Source organism: Sorghum bicolor, chromosome 9 (assembly GCF_000003195.3).
Source record: "Sorghum bicolor cultivar BTx623 chromosome 9, Sorghum_bicolor_NCBIv3, whole genome shotgun sequence".
NCBI lineage: Eukaryota > Viridiplantae > Streptophyta > Magnoliopsida > Poales > Poaceae > Sorghum > Sorghum bicolor.
Window position 1 is genome coordinate 2517296 of NC_012878.2, and position 24809 is coordinate 2542104.

Below are 24809 nucleotides of genomic sequence, written 5' to 3' on the forward strand. Positions count from 1 at the left end.
TATGATTGTCGCGGCGCGGTAGATGCCGCCGGATTGCAAACGGCAAACCTCATATTTTCTATAATTTATTATGATTTTTTAAAGATTCAACCGAAATAATTTAAAAATAAGACAAACATTTATAATAGAGTCACGATGGTAAGATGAACGGTTTTAAAATTAAGGGAGCTGTTTTATCTCATTTTAGAGTTTATGGAGGAAAAGTGATTTTTGTGAAAGTTGAGAAGATAATATGGACTTTTTCTTATTTACAGACATGTACTTATTTGGCTAAGGAAAAGAAGTTTAGGGCCCAATACGATACAGCAGAATTATGTAGCCTGGTTTAGGGGCTCCAATTCTAACAAGTTTCCGGAACGTGTGAAACCTTAAACCAAATTAGGCCCAATTCTATCTAGTAACGTATTGGGCCCAAACAAGAACCGGTTTCGACGTAGCCCACAAAACATGACAAACGTATGGAACATTGCAGACTAGGGGGGGCAAAAGTCCCTTTTTTCTCGCTCAAGTCTGATTCTACTTCTCAAAAACTCTAAAAACAAAAATTTTACCCCATCAATTTTTAAAACCATTTAAATGACCCCTTACAATTCTGGTTTCCATGCGGTTTTATTTGTTCTTAGTTTTAAAAATTTTGGCAAATACTTGATAAATACAGTTTTTAAAACATGAAAAATAACTTTAACATTCTAAATATGTTGGTAAAAAATCCTAGAGATAGATTCAGATATTGCAACCCAAATAAAATATTTAGAGCTCTTGAGGATATGCTTAGACACCTCTAAAAGATAAGATTTACCTCTAGGGACGTCAGAAAATATATATCTAGAAAAATTTACAAATTTCTGAAACATTCTAATAAATATCTAAATATGGTTTAAAATTTTCTAGAACAAAAACATGAGATACATCTAGCATGAATGCATTCAACATTAAAGTATTTATAGTCAATGTTGGCTGAATCGTGTGTTTTTGTTGTGGAAAGCTTTTAAATGCCCCTAGACAACAAATATAATGATTTGTTTTTTTCTTTTTTCTATGTACTTTTACCATTTTATTAGAGCTAAATCTATTTTTTGGAATCTCATATAGATATTTTGCATGACCTCTAAATAATTTATTTTGTTTTTATATCACAATCTATCTCTGAGATTTTTTTTGTCATTTTTAATTCCTATAGATATTTTTCATAGTTTAAAAAGCTTATCAAATATATATCATATTTTTTAATAAAAAAGATAAAACTACCTTGAAAACCACTTCTAATCATTTTAGGGAGGCAATTGAACAGTTTAAGGGTTAAGAGTGGTAAGGCATTCAGAAAGTAAAGAAATTATTTAAGAGTTAATATGATATCTGTTTTTTTAGTTTGAGAAGAAAATAAAAATGAGATCATACCGAAAATTTGCAAAGATATAAGCTATTTTTCCAAAATAAAAAAGATAACCTAGGCCTAAAAGATATAGGGAGCTCACAAAAGGCCAGCCAAAATACGAAGCTTGTTTAGATTTCATGAATTGAAACTAATATCTAGAAAGTGATTTCTATTTTATTATTAAATTACTTTTCAATGAAACTTAATATAAGGCCATGAACAATCCGGCAAGAAAAGTAGCCCATGAGCCCTGACAACGGCATGTCTCAAAACGAAATTGGACTCACAGGCCCGGCATCAAAATTAAGCGACTATCGTCTAGGAATTCCTTTGCTTTTAAAAGGCGCACATGTCACTTTCGAAATTAGTTTGAATGTAAAATTATTTGCCTATTTTAACTACGGCGTTTCAGTTCATCCATTGAGAATAATAAAGAATTGAAGACCTTTGAACTCAATCAAGGAGGTAAATCGAAGCAAAAAGGAAAAAAAAACATCGGATAGCAGAGCATTGAAGGCTTGAAGCAAACCAACCTGCCAACAACCTGTTGTAAAAAAAAAAATAATAATAATAAAAAAAACTGCCAACAACTTGTACCAACCAAAATCCAAAACCCTTGTTAGGAGCTCGGGGAGCAGCAGAAGCCGCACCGCCCGCCCGCTCGCCGGCAACACCAGTCGCCGCCGATGGGGTTGGACTACTACAAGGTGCTGGGTGTCGGCCGCGGCGCCACGGAGGAAGAGCTCAAGAAGGCCTACCGCCGCCTCGCCATGAAGTACCATCCGGATAAGAACCCCTCGCCGCAGGCCGACACCCTCTTCAAGCAGGTCTCCGAGGCCTACGACGTCCGTACCCATATCCCTCCCCCTCGTCCTCCATTACCGCCGGGAAACCCCATCTGCTTGACCTCCCTCTCGATTGGCCTTGGCTGCTCCTCTCGCAGGTGCTCAGCGACCCGCAGAAGCGCGCCATCTACGACCAGTACGGCGAGGAAGGCCTCAAGGCCGGCGTGCCCCCGCCCTCCGCCTCCACGCACGGCCCCGGCGCCGGCCTCCACGGGTTCCGCTTCAACACGAGGAGCGCCGAGGAGATCTTCTCCGAGTTATTCGGCGGCGTTCCCCCCGGGTTCCCGATGTTCGGCGGCGCCGCTGGGCCAGGGGAGGCGTCGAGCGCGCCGGTGCAGAGGAAGGCGCCGCCGATCGAGCGGCAGCTGGCTTGCACCTTGGAGGACCTGTACAAAGGGGCCACTAAGAAGCTGAAGATCTCCAGGGATGTCTTTGACTTCGCCGGGTGAGTGAGACCACCGATCCTTGCCCAATTTGTTTCCTGCAGAATGCAGACTGACCACAGGTTATAGCATTCTGTAAAGAATCGTTTCTGCCTTGATGATTGAGCAATTCCGTGGGTGGTTGTAGGATTAGTAGAGACTTTTCGTGCTAGGTCGTGGCTTTAGTTATGCATCTTCTGACTTTGGTTGGCACATTGTGCTTGCACACTAGAAATTTTAGGGCAGGGGAACTGAGGAGCATGAGAGGAAAGGTTCACCGGAGAGAAAAACTTGAGAGGGATTGTAGACACGACGAAAGAGGAATCAGGCAAGAATGATACAAGTATGGTTTAATCTGTCTTATGTCGACAGCAATTGAGTAAGAGGCATACGCATACACACATGCGTGCAAGGCTGCAAGCACAAAACATTCTACCATTAGCACCCATGTACATGTGCACCTAAACCCAATATGAATTTATCAGAGGCATCTAAGGTCTCACAGAGTGTGGGTACATGCTTTGCAAAATTGCAACTGATTTTCCGCACCAAGTCAGGCTGGTGGGCTGAGTGCACGCCCACACTCACTCGGTAGGCAGATGGCCTTTGATTTGCTTCTTGTTTGTCTGATTTATCTTATTGGCCCAAGGCTGCATTGCTCTTAATTCTCCAGCACTCTCTCTATTGAATAATGTTAATCAAATCTCCTGTGTTTCAGTCCATGACGTTCCAGCTGTTGTTGCCCCTTGATACTTTAACCACAACTCTATGATGTGCTTCCCATGGTGGCCAAGCTGACTCTGTTGTTAGGTTTTAATCTTAGCCATCATTCTTGATTTATTTAGAGTTGGCAATATCCTTTGGATATGATATTAGGGTGGGGTATATGTATTGCACGGTGCATACTGCATACTGCATAATCCCAATTTACATCCAGCTCAACATTTCATTATGTCAACTCTATTCCTATTTCTTGCACTACAATTTGCTTGAGTTTTTTTGGTTGAAACAAAGTGATTTGCTTGAGTATTTCTAAACAAAGTGATTCCCTTGAGTTAATCATGTCTTTCTATCCTGTTTTTATTTTACCCACATGAGTATGCATTTTGGGACATTGCTAACTGAATTTCATTTGGTGATGCTTTTCCTTGTTTTGTTCTGTTCTCATTGCCTTTATATTTTTTTCATACCAATGAAATAAATAAATAAATAAATAAATACCTTCCTCTTGTGACCTAAACACTTCCAACAGTCAGCTGCCTAGCCTGCTTGCTATTCCTGGAATGCCACATAAAGATCGCTGGTAGGATCTCTTGACAACTTCATATCCATGTATTTGACCATCTAACTTGTGAGACTGTAATGTAACCCTGGGAAGTTTTTATGTCTGTACCTCATGCTTACAACTTAATTTACATATTCTGCTCAAAATCAAATTTGAAGGGTTCAAATTATAGATGCCATAAGACAATGTGTGGGGCAAGACATAGTAGCTTCTTCAGTTAAGGGTCTAAGAGGCTGAGTTTGTATCCTAAACGCACGCGCCATATTAGAGCATTCAGAGGCATTCATAATTTGATAGCTGGGCTTATACATTTCACAGATGATCTTTTTTAGATCACGGAATAAACAGCATTCCGGCCTTCACATTATTTCACAGATGATCTACTGATTTAGTAAAGATCACTGGAGGCAGACAGCTGTGACTAATGATTGAACTTAGGGTAGATCTATTGCTGTGCACTTTCTTGTGGATTTGTTGTATTGTGTTTATTACTTCCAAGGTATTGAATACATGAATACTGATGGGAGCACTTGTTGAAGTACGAATATGTGATATGTTACTCTTTTCGAATGAAGCAGCTAGTTTTTTTATTTTTAAAAAAGCAAATGAAAAGCAGCTAGTTCATGCTGGTAAATAAAATATTTCACATGGACATTGAGGGACCTGTGATTCTGAGCAAACAAACAAGACTGGACATCTGTAATTGATTGAGGCCGAATATAATATCAACTTCTAAAGTTCTAATATTGAAACACATGTTGCTTTCAATGACTTTGGAGCAGCACAGCATGGTGTATAGTTTCATAATTCCATCATGTGTTTGCCTTTTAGCAATATAGTTATCATTATGGGGCAAAGCCACTTTTTGAAGTAGGTCCATACAAGAAAGGGATGGATTGTGATGAATTACCTTCAAAACTACTTTTAAAGATTGCAATGATGTGGTGCTTTGTCAAACATACAGCTCAAGACATTATGATATAGGTGCAGTTTGTTTGTTTGCCCCTATTGAGAAACATCATATGTTTGGCACATGCTTGTTTATGTGATTGATGAGTGTTTAGTTGAGAAACGGTGCTGGATGGATAAGACTAAGCATTAAATTATCGTATCAAGTTGCTAGATTTGAGTAGGTTGAAACTTTAAATGATCAAAGCTTTTTAGTTGTCCAGAATAGACAATCTGATTATTTTCTTATCTTGTTTTGAGAATACATTTCATATTTTTGTGAAGGAGACCAATAAATCGTGAGGAGATCCTGACGATAGATATCAAGCCTGGATGGAAGAAGGGTACAAAGATCACCTTTCTTGATAAAGGCAACGAGGCTCGTAATGTTACACCATCAGATCTAATTTTCATAATAGAAGAACGGGCGCACCCCATGTTCAAGAGGGATGGGAACAACCTTATCTACACTCATAAAATCTCTCTAGTAGAGGCACTGACAGGCTGCACTGTCCAAGTGACGACTCTGGATGGACGAACTCTGACTATTCCTGTGAAGTCAGTTGTGAGTCCTACTTATGAAGAAGTTGTGCAGGGTGAAGGCATGCCGATCACAAAGGAGCCGTCTAGAAAGGGAAACTTGAGGATCAAGTTCCAGATCAAGTTCCCCACTAGTCTAACATGTGACCAAAAGGCGGGGATCCAACAGCTTCTGTCTTGAAGCTCTCTGTATAATGTGAGTCTATTAGGAGTACTCGTTTGTGGAGTAGTTGTAGTGACATTAGCTGAATGAACTGTGACCTTTTTTTCGTGCTAGTATTGGTGTATTCTTTTCTAGCTACTGTGCAAGATTACACCCATGCTAACCTGCCAGTGGAGTTGCTGCTGTTTTGCGTCATCCTCATATTCAGTTGTGTAATTCTAGCAGCATCAGTCTCTCGCGTTAACCAGCGCCTCGTTGTTTCTTTCTAGTTCATCATGTTGGGTGGTCATAGACGCCATTCAGATTATCAGTTGCTATATCTTTGTTGGATGTCCATGCCACTCTGGCTCAGCAGTGATCTCTGATGTCTCAGTTTCTTTGGCCATTTATTTTTGAACAGCATGGTATCTTTCAACAACCGTGCATAGACACAAGTGGTTTACATGTTACTCACTTTTATTTTATTTTTTTGGTAAAATGTATCAGCTGCAAATTTGTTGCATTGCATCCACAGCACAGATGCTTCTGTTCACCAATACAGTAGGGTTGATGCATGTAACCTGAGATGATGCAGCTCAACACATGTACAATTTGCTTTTTCAGAAAGATGCCGGTGGTCGCATCGGCGATCGTTGTCAGGGGAGGATTGCAAGGAGAAAAGCAGGATGGTGATCTTCCTGGCCGAGGTTTATCCGGGTCATCGTCGCAGGTTCGTTCAGGCCTGAGGTCGATGCCAGATTCGTTGCCCGAATCCCCCGTGCTCTCCGCCGTCACCGTCGCGGCGCTTTTGCCCTCGCCGGAATCTGCCGCGCGCGGCGGTGGCCGGTGGGGAAAGAAAGGCCACCCTTTTGGCACCCCAATTGCGGCGCCGTCGCACACCGCATGTATTTTTTTATTACAAATTAATAGTAAAATAATGTGAATTGCGTTGCACAGGTAGGGTTTTCTCGCCCAGTGTTGTGCGGCAGTGCTATCTCAGTCTTGCTCCACTGTGCCAACAGTGACTCTGTACTTTGCTGTACGTGTCCTAGTTCGCTCCATGTGATCATATTTCCTCTCATTTTCTTCCTTTTACCTACTTGACTTGATTGATGTCTTTTCAGGATTCGTTGAGTTGGTGCTTTGTTTACCGGCAAATCATTTAGGACCGATAGACATGTCCAAAAAAAAAGAAGACGATCCCTGGCCTAGCATTATGGAAACTCAAGATTTGAAGATAGGCTCAAGTTTCCTGAAGCAAAAGGAGTAAACTCATTCTCCAATGACCCTATGCAAACGCAAAGCTTTAGATATGGTTTCCCTACGTGTGTTTATAGGTGTGAGTGTGATTGTGCATGCCGTCGTAAGTGTCTAAGTTATACTGTGCAATAAAAAAAATCACATGCATATCTGCGAGCTGATCTTTTGTAAACTTGAATAGGAAGGTAATAATTGCATGTATTGATCAGACTATCGTAAGCGATTCCTGGCAATGTTGGTGACGACGATGATTTTATTTTAGTCTTCCTTGGGCAGGTGATGATAGAGATTCTTGGATATCTTTGCCTTCATCAGCTCATCGTTTCAGGTGGGCCAAAAACGGGTAACGTCGTCAGACAAAGACCCGACCCATCGTCGACCGTTAACTTGTGTTGTTTTCTTTCTTAAAATTACACATCTATGATCTTTCTTTTCTATAAAAAAAATGATGATGAAGGCCTTGTTTAGATACACCTAAAACTTTACAAGATTCCCCATCACATCGAATTTTGCGGCACTTGCATGGAACATTAAATATAGATACAGATAACTAATTGCACAGTTTATCTGTAAATCACGATACGAATCTTTTAAGCCTAGTTACTCTATAATTGGACAATGTTTGTCAAATAAAAATGAAAAATACTACAGTATCAAAATTTTAAAAAAAAATTGGATCGAAACAAGGGCGAAATTAAAATTAAGTTTTAGGAGATGTGCCGTACGTCTCGCAAAGGCATGTGAAATAGCACGTGAAGATGCCATTTTCGGTGCTGTCATGTCACAGATCGAAGAGAGGAGGACCATCGCAATACGAAGGTCAGGGAGCCATCAGAAAATATTGCGCGCACACCACACTGTCAGCGGTATCTTTGCTTTCCCACTGTGGTTGTCGGCCCACTCTTTCCTTTTCCATGGCCTGTTTTTAGTATGTCAGAAAATGATTTTTCAAAAAAAACACCATTCCATTTTGCCCATACATATTTAGATGCCCTGTTTGTGACTTTTTTTTTGTTCATGTGGCAAAGAAATAATTAGGAGAGAGAATGGATCTGTAACACCATGGTGTGCTACATCTTTAGCAAAAACTGAACAGTTTGATGCTAATTTTAATTTTAATTGTTTTTTCATAGACACAATTCTTTTTTGTGATTTATATATGTGAAGTAATTAATTGTATGGTGATAGCGTTTGATACAGTGACATGAGATGCATGTGTATTTTTTTAGGACAGAGGAAAGTATAACACTATGATAACTCAAGGGTCATGATCATGAGTCTCATGAATTAAGCATGACACACCACTTCCAGTTTTTTTATGCCTGTATTTTTTTTATATACGGTTTGTAAAAAAGGAGTGTTTGTTTGCACATGATTTGGACAAAGACGGCCGGCCTATCGTTTTTTGTTCACGTGCGAAAGCTAAAAGGGAATAATATTTTTGCGAGAATGATTGGTGGGTTACATTTGGAATCCAAGGTTTTTTGTTCTTATCGGCAAATAATACCGTTTGGCTGTGGATTGGAGTCACGGTCATTGTGTGATGAGAGCAACAAATAATGGAGTTCGTTGTCATTTTTTTTGTCAACCTTTCACCTTCACCTTGCTCCATCTTGTGGTTGGATGGCAGAGCAGGAGGGGGTTATTTTCATAGTACGGCTAGGCAGAGAGCCAACCGTTGCTCTGCCGTGTATATGTGCAGCCCAATTGGCACGTGTCGATTACTTGTGTTATGGGTCATGACAAATCCAAATATTCCTGATATATAATACTGATATTTGGAGTATCGTCAGTAATATGTATGTATATATATCAGTACATCTGAATCTGAATTTATCACGGTTTTCGTAAAAATTGGTGTCTATATCCTAGTGTTCATTGCCAGCCTTGTTGTTGGAGGCATGCACTGGTGGGTACGGAGACACCTGAGAACCTATTGTTGATTCATGACACATGTTAATTAGTTGACTTCAGAGGTAGGAGTAGCTTAAATTCAGCACGCATGATCGACTACGTGTCATGAATCTGTGGTAGGTCGTCATGGCGCCGCGTGGGGTATGTTCCTACCCTATCCTTTTTTTTACCCTATTGGTGACAGAAAAAGAAAAAAAAAAGGACAAGGAACAGCTAGCACACAGTTAATACTTGACTTGACGAGGATCATGGATGTCGAAAATGATCATCAGATCTGTGAAGAGAGTCCAACGAGCACTCTAGCTAGAGAGCTCCTGGTAGACTAATAAACTAATTAATCTATGGTTTTATTTAGGCCGGCATGCAGCATGCATGTATGCGCGCATACACACACAGTGCAAGCGATCATCTCGGCTGGCTAGCTAGCTAGTACTAGCATTTACGCCGCCGCCGGCGGTGGCCTTGAGGGAGTCGACCTGGCTCTTTCCCCGGGGTCCCTTGCGGCGGATGTACATGCGGTACTCGTCGAAGGTCATGGGTTTGTAGAGCGCTGGGCGGTCCGGCGAGACGAGTTCCGGCATGGGCGCCAGCGGGAGGTCGCTCTTGGGGTTGTAGAAGAGCGCCACCGACAGCCGCTCGTCGGCGGCGTTCACCATCACCCGGTGCTCCACGCTCCGGTACGTCGCGTTCGTCAGCACCTGCATGCATGCATAGTACGTATCAGTTAATTAGTGAGAATACATACAGCAGAAAATCTCTGTGCGTGTGGCTGCTGAAGAACCCTAGCTAGCTAGCGATCGAAACTTTGAGTCGACAAGTGTGTAGTAGTGATTATTGGGTGTGGTAGGACCAGCTGGAGCACAGAGCAGTGTTATTGGACCATGCCTGCATGCCCCCAATTAAGTGTCTGTCAACTGTCATGAACACCACAGGGACCATACCCATAAAGGGCATCGAATCAGATTTGGTGGTACGGGGCCAGCCAGACAGCCCAGCTGACGCGGATCCATGCATGCATGCATGCCACTGTGCAGTGCTGTGGAACTGTAAACACGTGCCTGTTTGTTCCCATTCCATTCCTTGCCCCGGGGATGCACAGCAAAGCAATGCAGGGACCAGTAGGCTAGCACGGCGTCAGGACAGGACAGCTAGGACCGGCCACCGGGATGCAGTGCTCCCCTGCATGCAGCACGTGGTACCTTTGCATGCATGGTCTCACCCACGGACATGCTAATTATTAGTTATTATTATTATTATTATTATTAGAAAAAGAGAGTAAGCAAAAGGCTAGCAAAGACGCACGTTTCATTTCCGACCGAGATTCGGTTTGGTTTGGCCGGTGCTGTGGTCTCTCTCTTGACTCCGCTGTGCTCTGCTCTGCTCTCCTGTCTCCTCTGCTCTGCTCCCCAACCAACGGAGATGCCAGCAAAGCCCAACGGGCAACCGGCCGGGGACTGGAGGCAGACTAGTCGTCGCCTCTCGCTCGGTTGCCTGCGTGCGTGATGAGCTGGTGACTGGCAGCTGACGTGGGCGTATGCCAGTTTTGGAAAGTTGAGGCCCGCCCCGGCGACTGGTATGGTAGGTACGTAGTACGTACACTATCAATCAATCAATCAATCACCTCGTGACGCGTGCGGTCTGAAACCGCAAGGAGCAGAAGCAGGCCCTCGTCATCTAATTAAATGATGAATGAAAATACAAAAAATAAATTATAAAGAGTCGTTTTCTGGGTTCAATAATAACGAAAAGCAGCAGCATGGGAGGGACCGAGGGATAGGAAGCAGCAGAATTGATGTGGATGCTGCTTAATTGTGGCCTCCAAAAAGGTGATATATGTATGACTACTTGGCCGTGCCTACTGTTATACGCGTACGCATGTACAGTAGCACGTGACCATCAGATCAGATCAAGATCAGATGGAGCCCCTAGCTAGGTCCCCACACCACGCAGATCGTGTGTGGGTGTGTCACGTTGTGAATGCATGCGTGGTCAGTGTGCACGATGCATCCAGTGGCAAACCTTGATCAAATTGTGTATTTAGCTTGTGAGTACGTAGACATCTTTTTATAGAGGCATATAGTGAAATTTAAGACTTGTTTCTATAACTTTTAAGAGGTAGTACACTTGTACCCCCTAATTAATTAATATGTAGCTTTGCCCTTGAATGCACCTATATATATAAATACAATACATATATGTACGTGTCTGTCGGTGTGTGGTTTGCATGCACCTCCATACACACATGCAGATATGCATGCACCCACAGGCCACACCTAATCTGTTTGTTTGCTTGCACTGTACCACCTCTCCTTTTTTTTCCCCTAGCTTTATATCGTTAATAAAATTTGTAAGGTTCGGACCAGATTCGTAAATAAATAAATAAAAGAGTATTAATATTCACTGATGAGTAGATGATCTCATAACGAATCGGAGACACTTATCTAGTATTATAAGTAGTGATTTTTTTGGGGGATAAACTAGCTAATAAATTCAAAGGAGTTTAGCTTCTTAATTGGCACTATGTCAAAATTGTGTTGTTTCTTGGACGAGAGAGTATAAATATACCAATACATGTAATTGTATACTCCATCCAGTGATTTCACAAAGTTGGTGCCCTTTCTCTTTTTGAAAACGTGATCTTAACAGGTCTAGTCAAGTTGGTTGGTGCAAAGAATCAACTGCAGTACTATATCTACAGGGGTGCACTAGCTCCGCCAACAACCGATCGAGCTCAATCCAAGACGTCTCTGTACCATACTTTAATTTAGCCACCACTCGCGTTCGAGTCCTCGTTTTCTAGGTTCCCAATGAATATAGGTCGACACGATGACTAGCATGCGTCCAAACTAACTACCATCATTATCCAGGTAATTGGGCACCACATACTACATACTTATCACAAACTGTAGCAGAGTGGAACCTAAGCTAGCTCGATCTATCAGTTGGGTGATATGTAAATATATATCCATGTGGTGAAATGAATGAATGGTTTGGGAGGCTGCCACGGTTACTAGCTGCACTAACCGTGTGGATAGATCGATGGATATCGATCACTTGGCAACGACATGTCTAAAGGTCTTGTACCACGTATATATATTGACGCTTGCGCTTTAGCTAACAGTCTTTTTCTGCCAGGTCACGGGCTACCACACACGAGCAGGGTATATAATAAACTATACATAGGTACTAGTAGGAAAAAGAAAGGGTTAAAAGTAAAAAAGATTGTGAACAAGCACGAGGATGGCAAGAGGATATTACTGGTCGTTAACCACCCTATAGCTAAGATAGCTTTCCCGGCCGGCCGTCAATCGCGACGTGGACGTGCGACGGCCGTCCGTCCGTGTGCTTGGTCGTCCGTCAGATGGGCCATGGACGGACAGATATATGTCGTTTGTCTCAGAGACAGTACGGTGCGCCCGTGTCGCTGCTATAGTAAAAAAAAAAGCACATGCACCGTCGCGTCTGCATGTACGGCCAGCCACCTTGCTCATGCTCTACCTCTCCTCTCTGCGACGAATATAGGCCTATGCGAAATTTTTTTAGATTTTGACACTATAACAATTTCGTTTTTATTTAATAAATATTGTTTAATCATAGAGTAAATAGATTTAAAAGATTTGTCTCGCGATTTACAGATAAACTGTGTAATTATTTTTATTTATATTTAATGCTCCGTGCACGTGTCGTAAGATTAGATGTGACAGAAAATTTTGAAAAATTTATAATTTTCAGGTGAACTAAAGCAAGGCCATAATTTTGTGTCCCGGCCGGCCGCTGTCAATTAATAACACTGCCGTGAAACGTGCACCGTACCCGACCGGCCGGCCGGCCGGCAGGATCAGGCACGTACCGTCGTACAGGCCACACATGCACACAGCATCGTCGTCGTCATCATATCGATCAGGTGCGTGCGTGCGGGAACAGACACGTACGTACGTACATACCTGGATTTGGTCGCCGACGTTGACGATGAAGGCGTCGGGCACGGGGTCGACGGTGACCCAGGCGCCGCGGCGGCGGACCTGGAGGCCCCGGACGCGGTCGTCGGCGAGGAGCACGGTCATGCCGCCGGGGTCGGAGTGAGAGGACAGTCCCAGCGTGAGCTCCGGCTGCGGGCACCGCGGGTAGTAGTTGACGCGCACGCACACCCCGGCGCCGTCCGCGCCGCCGAACGCCTCCTGCAGCCTCGTCTCCCCGACGCCCAGGCCCACCGACATCGCCGTCATCAGCCGCCCGCCCAGCGCCGCCACCTCCCGGCTGTACTCCTCCGTCGTCTCCCTGCAGAGATTCATGAAGCAACAACCATGCATGTGTCACACGTTTCTTAATTCCTCCAATCCACACATATAATATTATATCTATTTCTTTATATATATATATATATAGAGAGAGAAAATTAAAGAGAAAAAAATCCAGTAGTAGTAAATAACATTCGTATCATTTAATACTACACCCAGAATCACGAAATACTGAGCAGCTCTAAACAATATTGAAACGTGAATACTGAATAAACCTAATTCGGTTCTGTATCACAGTTCGTTGTACAATAGTACTTTTATGTAGGATGTATTTTCTATACACCTTATATATATATATATATATATGATGACGATATAGTGGTGGTAATTAATTAATGTACCTGAGGTCAGGGGGCAGGTGCGGCCACTTGTGAGGGTCGAAGAGGTGGGGCGGGCGGACGTGGAGGAAGTAGTAGTCGCCCCAGTCGAGGACGGCGCCCTTCTCAACGCCCAGCCGGCTGCCGTACCCTTCGTACGTGGCCGGCGAGTTGGCGTACCGCTGCTTCACCTCCATGGGCTGCCGGAAGAAGCCGCGCCACACGCCGCGCGCGCGCCGGAGGAGCTCCGCGGGCACGCCGTGGTTCACCGCCTGGAAGAAGCCCCAGTCGCGGCACGCCTCCGACACCGCCCGCGCCGTCGCCGGGTCGCTCGGCGACGACAGGTCCACCACGGGGATGCCCCCGCCATCCTCGGTCGTCGTCGTCAACGCCGCCGCCGCCGGGCGCTCCGACTCTGGCTTCACGTAGCAGTCCGGGATGGTCGCCACGCCGCTCTCCGACAGCGACTGCACCCGCACCACCGGCTCCGGCCACCCCGCGCCCGCGCCTTCCATCGTCCTGCCCCTCCGATCCGCCGCCGACTAGCTGCGTACGACGACGACGACGACCTCTGCTCGATCGCTCACTCTCTCTTCCACTCTTTGTTCTTGTTGGGATATATATGATGCTCACCTCGATCGGCCTCGTTCTTTGCTTGGAGTGCGTGTTGCACAATTCTTATAGCAAACACGACGACGGCTGCCGCCGTCTATAACAAGAGATGGAAGGAAGATGGTGCACGGCGGTGACGAGATTGATCGGCGGCCAGTAGCTAGCGGCGGCGAGATTGATCGGCGGCTAGTAGTAGCTTGTAGCTAGCGACGACGAAATAAATAAACAAGGATGAACAACGAACAATGGTTTGACGACGGAATAATCTATCAACAACAAGCTAAAGTATCAAGATCAACAAAGGAATGATATATAGATGCCAGCAGCATCACGGAGGCAGGCAGAGATATATAAAGATAGAAACGAGATATATAAGAATCGAAGATGAGAGCGATGAGATAAAAGAAGAAGAAGAAGAAGAAGAAGAAGAAGAAGAAGAAGAAGAAGAAGATATGGAGAGCGGTTGCGGCTTGCTTTTTGCTTGTTGCTTGCAGAAGGCCCTGCTGCTGCTGTGTGTCATGTGTGTGCTATATATATTTTGGCCGGCAGTAGATAATTAAGCCGATGCATCATATCTGAATTAGGCGGCTGCTAATCGGACACTAGTTTATCTTTTTAGGCTCCCGTGGCTGATTGCTGATGCAGCTGCAGGGCGAAAGCAACGCGCGCAATAGCAAACGTGACTGAATTTCTGTTGCGCATGTGACGGCACTGCCAAGCAGGTCCACACAGTAGTGACGTATAACGAGCCGTATTCCCTCTGGTCCCAAAAGGCCAAAACAAGTGTTTCTCTTGATTTTCAAGGAGTTATAAACTCCTTTTAAGTTTGATCAAATATATACAACAAAGTACTTATATTTATTATGTGTAATATAAGTACGTGTTGCTAAATTGACAGTAAACTATATGTTTAGAAAAATACTGTTTGGAGATATAAATATTAATAATATTTTCTCGATATTAGGTCAAACTAAAGTTTAACTACTTAGGCCTTGTTTAGTTCCAAAATTTTTGGCAAAATGAGCACTGTAGCAATTTCGTTTGTATTTGACAAATATTGTTCAATCATGGACTAACTAGGCTCAAAAGATTTGTCTCGTCAATTCCGACCAAACTGTGCAATTAGTTTTTATTTTTATCTATATTTAATACTCCATGCATACGTCTAAAGATTCGATGTGACGGGAAATCTGAAAAATTTTGCAAATTTTTTTGAGAACTAAACAAGGCCTTATATTAGAAAGCGAGATGTACACCTACTTTAGGATAGAGAGAGTATATAGATGAACGCATACAGACAACTATTATGTACTCTAGCAGCCATGGTCCACCGTAGCGTACAAATGTACCTCCTCCGTCCTAGAAGTAGAAGGAAGGCAATTTTACAATAGCATGCACCACCGAGTCAAATCTTTTGTTTTTTTAGTTTAATCAGGTTTAGAAGAAAATATCAATACTTATAGTACCAAATAAATATCATCAGATTTATAATGAGATACTCCATCCGTCCCAAAATAACTGTCGTTCTCACTTCTTCCCGAGAAACAACTTTGATTAAACATATATTAAAAAATATTAATACTTATGATACATAATTAGTATCATCGAAAAGATATTTGAATGTAGTTTTTTTTAACAAAATTATTTGGAAATATAAATGTTACACATATTTTTTATAAATCTAGTCAAACTTGTGATATGAAAATCCAAAACGATAGTTATTTTAGGACGGAGTGAGTATGTTTTTACTTTATACTTATTTTTATGTTATAAATATTAATATTTTTTGTATAAATCTTGATCTACCTTTAGAAAATTTGACTAAAAAAAGTCGAGTTAGAATTGCCAAATTTTCCGAATGGAGAACTTAGCATCCTAGGCACTACCTCCGTCCAAAAGAAAAAAACAATTCTATATTCATTTTTTGTTAAAGTGCCTAAAGTTTGACTAAATATATAGATAAATCTATTAACGTTTATGACATCAAATAGTTAATAAATTATGAAAATATTTTTCGTGACGAACCTAATGATACATATTTAATACAATATTTATTAGAAAATTTATATAATATACGATCAAACTTGACATATTTAACAACACTATTCTAAAATTGTGTCTTTTTAGTATGGAGGGAGTACACATCATGGCATCATGCACACAGACGTCTACCATTTCCGCCCCTTGCTAGTCAGTCTTGCTATTTTTTTAGCAACGTCAGTCTAGTACTAGTGTACTAGGATGTTTAGTTTCTCTTTTATCCAAAAAAATTGGACTTTAGTCCATCATTTTGTATAATAGAACTAAATACTATCCAAATTTATTAGAAAAAAAATGATTATTCTCCATTTTGGATTTTGACTTCAAGAGGCTCAAAAAAGTCTAAAAGAGCTTCAAAAGCCCATAATGAGGATAATAAATTCTGCATTTTAGATGGAATTAAACATGACCTTAAAAATTTTAGTATTTAAATTTCATCATTCTGAAGTAGTTGATATTTTGTATTTTATATTTCATGGAGAACTAAACAGGGCCTTTTTTTTAATACTAGAACTAGTGCTAGTGCCTGTCCTAAGGACTTCTATTCATAGCGATGGCAGGCTGGCCGGCCCATTGTCCTGTGAGTGAGCATATCTGAATCAATATCCATCCACTCGGCCCATAGAACTTTCTGCTACCTCACGCGCATCCAGTGAGACTGACGTGCAGGTGCGCTATTTTCTTTTTATAAATATAAATATGATTCTTTTAGCGATCCAATACATACATACATACATACATACATACATACATACATACATACATACATACATACATACATACATACATACATACATAGTGATATACACGAACGTAAATCCTCTCCTATAAATACAAGTACGTACATCTTTAAAGGCCTGAGTTCGTCAATACATACACAAGAGCCACAAAAAATTAATAAAATTAAATCTTAGAATAATTCAATGAAAATATATGTCAAGTTAAGAACTTAAACCCAGATAGATAAGTTTCACCATAAAGAATCTAACACACTCAGTTCAATAGAAACATGATTTATTGATACTATTTTTAAGAAACAACTTGGACTCCAAGGAGTGCTCTAAAAAATTCTTAGCTTAGAACATATATAGGAAGGCAGGACTATATTTGTACCTTAGTATTTGGCAAACAAAAGACCCCCACCACAACCTTAGCATTCATATGCATGTTTCTATGTTAATCTATCGATATTAACAAATAAGGTATCTACATGATTTTCAGATAAGTTAAGGAGCCTAGAAAAAGAATACCTTACGTCCGCTAAATAGTTTGGAGGGACTAAGAGCATCTCCAAGAGAGTCTTTATATCTTTCCTAATTTACAAGAATATATATTTTGGCGAAGAAATACCTTTCAACAACCTCTTCAATTGGATACACAAATGAAGACACCATCTATTTCAGACTTCTTGCTAGCTAAAAGATGGAGAGTAAGGATGGCTTTCTAGACTACGTACAAGATATAGAAAAGCTAGCTGTTTGAGGGGTACAAAGATATAGAAAGCGATTTTTACTCAAATAACTCTCCAAATGATGATTTAGAGAATATATTTCAAAAAGGTTTTTGGAGGTGCTCTAATTTAATTGTTATTTTCCAAAATTACTAGATGGTTGAGGACCCAACATATTTTTGTACAAACTTTGAAGTCTTGATTTCTTATATGACGTCTTTGTGAAACTCTATGGATCCTTCCATCATGCCCAATCCTCTTTAGGGTGCCAACCTACCTTTTCATGCATATAGGGTTGGTATACTGTACTGTATATAGATACTATCGACTGCTACTTTGCTTTGCCCACCACCAAAAGACCGATCGATCCCATCTCCCGCCATCTTGCGTAGGTATACGCCGAGTGATCTTATTGTTTGGATGTCATGTCAACGTATTAGTGGAATTGAGTTTTGGGTTGAAACTTGTTTATTTTTGAGCTGTGATAGCTACCCTGCACGTACTGTACTAAGATATCCGATCGTCGTGCGCACCATATGGACGAAGGCAGAACTTGTTTCCATTACCTAAAACAAGGTAAACCGCATGACCACGCGTCTCTATATTTGACGAGCAATGACTACCCACCAGGCAATAATACTGGAGAGCTTTAGGTGCTGTGTAGTCTTGACCTTTTTTTTTTTCTGACCACTGTGTAGTCTTGACCTAGGAGTACACTAGTAGTTCCATTCCAGTTCCAACAACAAACGACAGAAAAATTAGCACATGTTCTAATCAGCATTAGGAAGATACTGATCTATATATATATATATATATATATATATATATATATATATATATATATATATGGTGGGTTTTCTATACTCCCGGGAGTATACTCGTGAAGCAGGTCTCGCGGCAAGTTAACGGGCGGAGTAAACAGGCTGAGTAACATGGATCCGTTTGTACATTGGAGGTAGGTATACAGCTTCCGCATTTATCTGGACGGATATACGTGAATTAAAAAAAGGCCGGTGTCCATTTAGTTACCGGCAAAAACGGATCTGGGAAACGTACGGTGGCTTGCTTATATATGGATGTTGTTGCTTTGTTTTTGTTTGTTAGTATGTCTCCATACACGGCTTTAGGTTTCTGTAGATCGAAAGTTGGTCTTGTGATTCAGGTTGATCGTGCCAGTATGGATAAAGACGTTGTAGTCGTGGAGGATTCTGGAGTATGAGTACATACGTAAGAGATCCATACTTGTTTGAATGGCTGGTATACGGCTGTATGTATATATTCTAGTATGCACACGTACTCTAATATAGGAGTATATACGTATATGCATGTGTACTCAAGGGATACGTTACTATACAGGTTTTCTAGCTATTTATTCAGAATTGGTAGTTCGACTTTTAATATGGGCCCTTTACAACATCATTGAATAAAGTATGGATGCATACTTTTAATAAGAAAAATGAGTATATATTTATATACTTGTACGTGTAGTGGAAGTATATCTATATACTTAGGGAATTATTTTAGTGTTTATATCTTATAGAAGTATAAATTTTTGGCAGATTATTAGTACGTACACATTAACATGCAGTACGTACTATTTATATGAGTACACACTTTAATTATAAAAATGAATATATTTGCATACTTGTATTTGAAGAGTATATCCATATACTCAGAGGTTATCTCATATAGAGTATGAACTGATACTCTAATCCTACCGGCGGCGACTAGCGTCCAGCAGCCTCCAGCGGCGCCACTATGGATGAATTTGAATGGAAGCTGTACCATAGCTAGCGATTCCAACGGAGAGATAATTAATGATTAAAAAATCATTTAATGGTATATAGGTGTATATGGGATGGGCATGCGCCGTATACATGTGGATCTATCGGGTTTACTTGATCGTGAATCTAACCCGCTAAGACAAATGTGGACGTGGGCAAGTCTGGTTAGCAATATATATATATATATATATATATTGTAGCAATTATTTTTTGACAGGACTATAGTAGCAATTATTAGTTGCTAAACATAACACCGGCCGTGCAGGCCGGGATGGCTAATTAAGCATCACCACTAGCGCTAGCTAGATCCACCGAACCGTGCCCTTTGTGTGAAAGCACCAACGCATACGCGACGCCTGGTACGGTGTTGATTTAGTTAGTCCAGTCCACTCACCTGATACATATATGATGAACCCACACGAGACGATGCGTGCACGATCACGATGCACGAGAATATGATGATCTATCTAAGTTGCGTGGTGGACGACCAATGGAACCCTATCTTTTATTCTATCTCTTCATTCCAAATTATACAAGACATTTCGTCTTTTACCGATTAATAATATATATCTAAACATAGTATGTTTAAGCGCATAGAAAAAAAACTATTTATCTAGAAAAACTAAAACGTTTTGTAGTTTAGAATGGAGAAAGTAATAAATTATTCTACGCTCAAACATTAAATTTTATTCGCACTAATGTACTTTAATTAGGACAAGACTACACAATTGGCGACACAAGCCTATCCAACACTTCATGAAACTCATACAAACCTCTCCACGCATCTTCAATCTCCGGCCATGCATGTGGCAGGTACCTGATCATGATCGATCTAATAATTCAATCAACGGAATCAAGAGATCAAAATATAGCCCAACGTTCGATCCATAGCAGCCAGGGGAGGAGAGATGCAGCGTACAAGGTATTTTCTACGTAAACCAATCATGCATTCCAACACGATGCCCATCCACCATGTAGTGGTCTCAGTTCTGTCGTTTGCATGCATTGGCATTTGGCAGCACGAGATGCGAACGCGAGCATGTACGTGTCAAGTCAAAGTTGGCACCAAATACATTCTTAATCTCCACGATCATCCAATCCAATCCAATCCATCATTGTAGTGTAGTTGTTCGTTCATTAATTATTGATCTAATTTGCGCATGATGCCATCATCTCAGGTTGTGAGAGCACGGGCAACGGTGGTTTTGATGCTGTCTTTATACGATAAACTTTGAGAGAAAAAAAACCCTGTCGAATGCTACAGGTAGCGTTAGAGCGAGTTATCTTTCTCACAAAGTTTCTTGTTTTCTATGTCTAAGTTCGCTATAAGCTTACAGTTTGCTTCTCCTATCTCTTCTCCCTTCTCTTCTATACCTTAGCATTTAGCCGGCTTACAATCTATTATAATACTTGTTCTTATTTGATAAAAGAACGGCCTTGGCTCGTGCTCCCATGCGTACAGCCGGCACCACGTATCCACTTGCGTCTGTCTCTTTTTTCAAAAACGAGCAAATCTACTAAAACTTATAAAACTAGTATAAAATCAAAATCAGATCTAAAAACTATGATCCGAACTTTGTTAGGTTCCCTTGGACCAGAACTATATATATATATAACCTAGCTAGAATGTTTGCTGTAAATTTTATTTTGTGGAACCGTTAGCGTTAGTGTTTTTTTGTTGTTGTAGAAAACGGTTGTGCTTAATAAATCTTGCAAAACTTATAAAAAGTTATTCATATTAGTATGATATTACAGATAAAGATTCACTATCACAGATGCTTCTATTATTTAAGTTACCTAACAAATAGTAGCTAGTATCGTTGGAGTACATGTGTGTATGTGCAGATGTGCTGCAGTACTTAACACGGTCAGCGTCAGTACTTAACACTACTGTATAGTATTGTCTGGGTGAATACTAGGGGGAGAAATTAAAGAAAGAGCATTTGGATTCGTCCACATGACACCTAGCTAGCTACTATAGGCACAGTCTGTACATGTATGTAGTAGACCTTAATGTCACTAACTAGCAAGTCAAGTCATGGACCGTAATCATCATATTCATCACCGTGCTGTCATGTATCATAGTTACGTGTTTACTGGGCTCGTCTATTGTGGTACTCAGCATGCGTGGTTCATAGCTAGCGACATAGACACATAGTACTTCAGCAGACAGCGGTCGTTAGTTAGGGTGTTTCAACGACAATTTACAAATAGCTACTTAAATAGAATTTAAAAATAAAAAATAAACACTTCAATGTAGAGTTATCTAAGAGCATCTTCAACAACTCGGTAAAATTCACTTGTCAAATTTTGAGTTATAGCAAGTTGCTAATTTGTTTAGCAAAAGAAAAAAGAATGTGTCTCCAATAAGTTGCTATTCTCACTTGGTAAAAATAGAGGATGATAGATGGGACCCGCACACTTGGTAAAAGAATATGTGTCTCCAACAAGTTGCGCTCGGGATAGCAACTTGGGATAGCAACTTGACAAATCTCGGCAGTAGAAACCTCTGGATAGCAACTTGGGAAATTTAGCAAGTTGAGATAAAGAGTTGTTGGAGGAGGATTTTTATGCTTTTAGCAAATTTGGTAGGATAGCATGTTGAAATACCAAGTTGTTAGAGATGCTCTAAGCGAGATCATGCTCGATTAATTATTTAAGAGTCACTTGTTATTTGATCTATCCTTTTTGATAACCAATAAAATTGTTTCTAAATTAACTATTTAAGAATCATTGGAGATGGGCAGATGGCTTAGTCAACGAATGATGATTAGATCGATCGGGAAAATAGCTAGCTAGGCACAAATTAAAGCAGTGATGCACGTGCAGCAGGGTGCAGAAAGTTCATCAGGCTGTCCACTTTTTCCATCCTTTTTCTACATCCCTTCAAGTCTTATCTTAAGGTCTTGTCTAGATGTCTTTAAAATTCTAAAAATTTATAAAATTTCTCATCACATTGAATCTTACAGTATATGTATGGACATTAAATATAGATAAAAAATAATTAATTGTACAATTTACATGTAATTCACAAGCCGCACCTTTTGAGCTAGTTAGACCATAGTTAGACAATATTTGTCAAATACAACCGAAAGTGCTACAGTGTTCAAATCTAAAAAAATTGGATCTAAACAGGCCCTTAGGTCCCAAAATTTTTTACAATTCCTATCACATAGGACCTTTAGAACTTAGAAGCATGCATGGAGCATTATATAGATAAAAAAATAAATAATTGTATAGTTTGTCTATAATTTATGAAACGAATCTTTTGAGTCTAGTTAATTTATGGTTGGACAACAATTACCAAATAAATGAATCAAATTCAATGAAACAAGAACTAGAACAAAAGTACTCCAGTAGCCAAACCTTTCGCGAACTAAACAAGACCTAAATGGTCTGACTTCTCATGCATTCTCATCTTAAAAGTTCATCAGTCTGTCCAGTTTGATATTATGATGAATGGAAATGGAGAAATACCTTGATTAAAAAAAATCTATTCATCTAGTACGACAATCGGGTTACGTCGTAGATTGATACTGAAATTAAAGAGGAATAATTAAAAAAAAACATAATTTTCTTATGTGATGGACACATACATATGGACACATGTCATGAATCCATGGTTGATGTCCATGGTTACTCTATGCGAAGATCGTTCCCAGTGATTGTCCCCCTAAAATTTCTACAAAGGTCCGCCACAGCCCAGTAGTGTGCGGGAGTGACCCAGTTGAAGTCACGGAGCACATTGTATTCCGGTGGGACATAGGATGGGCCCACAGGAATGTTCTACCGAAATGCATGTTTTTGGGCTTTTCCGCGCTGTCCGGTGCGGCACCGGAACCTGCAACACAAAGGTGAACTTGTTGTTGCTACAAGTCTACAATGAAATGCAAGATTGTGCTTGGCAAAATTTTTTACAATGGCAACAATTCTCTATAGAACTTTTTTCTGCAATAATCCTTTTATTTTCTCTAGTTGTCGTTGAGCAGCTTTACCAATTGTTTGATTAGTTTGGAATCTAACTACACAACTCATACCAAGTGGTAATACTGAAAACATGATCTTCACTTGTCCCATGCTCTTTTAAGTCTATTGCCAAGATGTGTCCAATCATTACACCTCTCATTCGCTAATGGCGTGTTTGGACTGGATCACAAGCCGGCTCTAGATGAGCCATCCGATGCTGGTGGTCCTCTCTAGTTGAAGCTGTAGTTCATTTCTCAGACTAGGCTCATCTCCCAGAAAACAAGGGGCCGCCTCCTTGGCAGCCATGCTAACTCAAACCACCTAATCCAGCAAACTAAACAACTTGTAAGTTACCTTTTCGATGCCCCTTTGTAAATAGTAATTAACAACCAGATGAAGCAAGATACTCTATCAAGTAATAGACAGGCCAATTCCTATCACAATCATCTTCATTTGAAATAATTCTAGTATAGAATAGTGCATAAAGCCTTCTAGAATATCCCTTTGGTCCTTTTCTGAATTAATAAGTCTCTATTAATATATTTCATCCAAGATATTGCGATTCTCTTGGTCGACATTTCAGTACGGAATCAATCGTCAATGGGACTTGGGCCAAAGAAAAAACAGAGAACAAGTCTGTAAACTATTGGGCTGTGCCCACCTTGCCCAAGGACGGGCCTGCTGACATGCTCCTGCAACGTCTCGTATCTTGCAAGGCTATCCTGGGCTTTTCTTATTTTCTTTTTGAGGTGATGTTGGGCTTTGTTGGTCACTCACTACCGAGACGGGCCAGGCCCTTTTAGTTTTTTTCCTTCTTTCATTTCACGAAACTGTTCCATTTCGTACATGAAAATCTTCACCATTTTTTTTTTGCCATGGGCTTTTAATTATATGTGCATGGGCCAGCCAGAAACCGAAGAAAGGTTAGCACAGGAGCTTTGCTCTAGGCCGGAGTGAAGAATGTGATGAACAGTCCTTACCTCTGATAAGTCTACCCACGAGCGACACCAATTAGAGGGTGTTTAGGATTACTCCATAAACTCTGCTCCACAAACTCTACTGTGGAGCAGCTTTATAAAAAAATTGGAGTTTGTAGAGTACCCTTTTAGGCAATTCTATTTTTTTCTCGAATTGAGTGTGTGGAGCTGAAATTGTTTTGCTAAAAAAACATAGAGTGGAGTTGAAAAACGTAAAGGAGAGTAGTTCTAAACACCCCCTCAATCAAAGCATGTGTGTATGTGACCCACGTACGTGGTTCAGTTGAGTTAATGATCTCGTAGTCGTTGTACTTCCTCCGTATAGGATTTAGAAGTTATTTTGAACAAGGTTTGGGTCATATATTAAGAATATAAATCATCGATAACTTTTACACGGTTGACTTTGCAAATGTGAAAAATTATATGAATAAATTTATCTTAAAAAATACTTTCATAAAAGTCTACATACTATATCATTTTGGCTAAATATTTTTATAAAAATAAGAGATCAAAGTCGTGTGTTGGAGTATTTTTCATAAAAACTTTTATGTTGCTGTCCTAAACAACTTCTATAATCCAATAGGGGAGGAGGAGGGGGGGTACGTTATTAGACTGCTTATATTAAATATTTTCT

General features: G+C 40.6%; 2 protein-coding genes across 7 annotated transcripts; one reads left to right on the forward strand and one right to left on the reverse strand.

Moving 5' to 3' along the window:
- LOC8071263 (dnaJ homolog subfamily B member 13) lies at positions 1937-7078 on the forward strand. 5 transcript variants are annotated; one of them, XM_021448243.1, is made up of 5 exons: positions 1939-2220; positions 2319-2665; positions 6182-6287; positions 6519-6596; positions 6682-7078. In XM_021448243.1, the coding sequence occupies exons 1-5, from the start codon at positions 2062-2064 to the stop codon at positions 6721-6723; spliced, it is 732 nt and encodes a 243-aa protein (XP_021303918.1). In that variant the 5' UTR covers positions 1939-2061; the 3' UTR covers positions 6724-7078. The 5 variants fall into 5 exon arrangements, with proteins under 5 accessions (XP_021303917.1, XP_021303918.1, XP_021303919.1 ...); XM_021448244.1 differs by having other exon boundaries at positions 1940-2220; positions 6515-6596; positions 6682-6749; XM_021448241.1 differs by lacking the exons at positions 6519-6596; positions 6682-7078 and adding an exon at positions 5161-5611 and having other exon boundaries at positions 1947-2220; positions 6182-6316.
- Positions 8933-14711, reverse strand: LOC8071264 (probable 2-oxoglutarate-dependent dioxygenase At3g111800). 2 transcript variants are annotated; one of them, XM_021448365.1, is made up of 4 exons: positions 13371-14711; positions 12676-13009; positions 10353-10405; positions 9287-9429 (listed from the first exon to the last, which is right to left on the reverse strand). In XM_021448365.1, the coding sequence occupies exons 1-4, from the start codon at positions 13859-13861 to the stop codon at positions 9423-9425; spliced, it is 885 nt and encodes a 294-aa protein (XP_021304040.1). In that variant the 5' UTR covers positions 13862-14711; the 3' UTR covers positions 9287-9422. The 2 variants fall into 2 exon arrangements, with proteins under 2 accessions (XP_002440516.1, XP_021304040.1); XM_002440471.2 differs by lacking the exon at positions 10353-10405 and having other exon boundaries at positions 8933-9429; positions 13371-14708.

Coding starts and splice junctions, on each gene's coding strand:
- LOC8071263 (XM_021448241.1), top strand. CDS start 2,062: ATGGGGTTGGACTACTACAAGGTGCTGGGTGTCGGCCGCGGCGCCACG. Junction 2,221..2,318: donor AGGTCTCCGAGGCCTACGAC/GTCCGTACCCAT, acceptor CTCCTCTCGCAG/GTGCTCAGCGACCCGCAGAA. Junction 2,666..5,160: donor GATGTCTTTGACTTCGCCGG/GTGAGTGAGACC, acceptor ATTTTTGTGAAG/GAGACCAATAAATCGTGAGG.
- LOC8071264 (XM_002440471.2), bottom strand. CDS start 13,861: ATGGAAGGCGCGGGCGCGGGGTGGCCGGAGCCGGTGGTGCGGGTGCAG. Junction 13,010..13,370: donor CACCTGCCCCCTGACCTCAG/GTACATTAATTA, acceptor GAATCTCTGCAG/GGAGACGACGGAGGAGTACA. Junction 9,430..12,675: donor ACGTCGGCGACCAAATCCAG/GTATGTACGTAC, acceptor GCATGCATGCAG/GTGCTGACGAACGCGACGTA.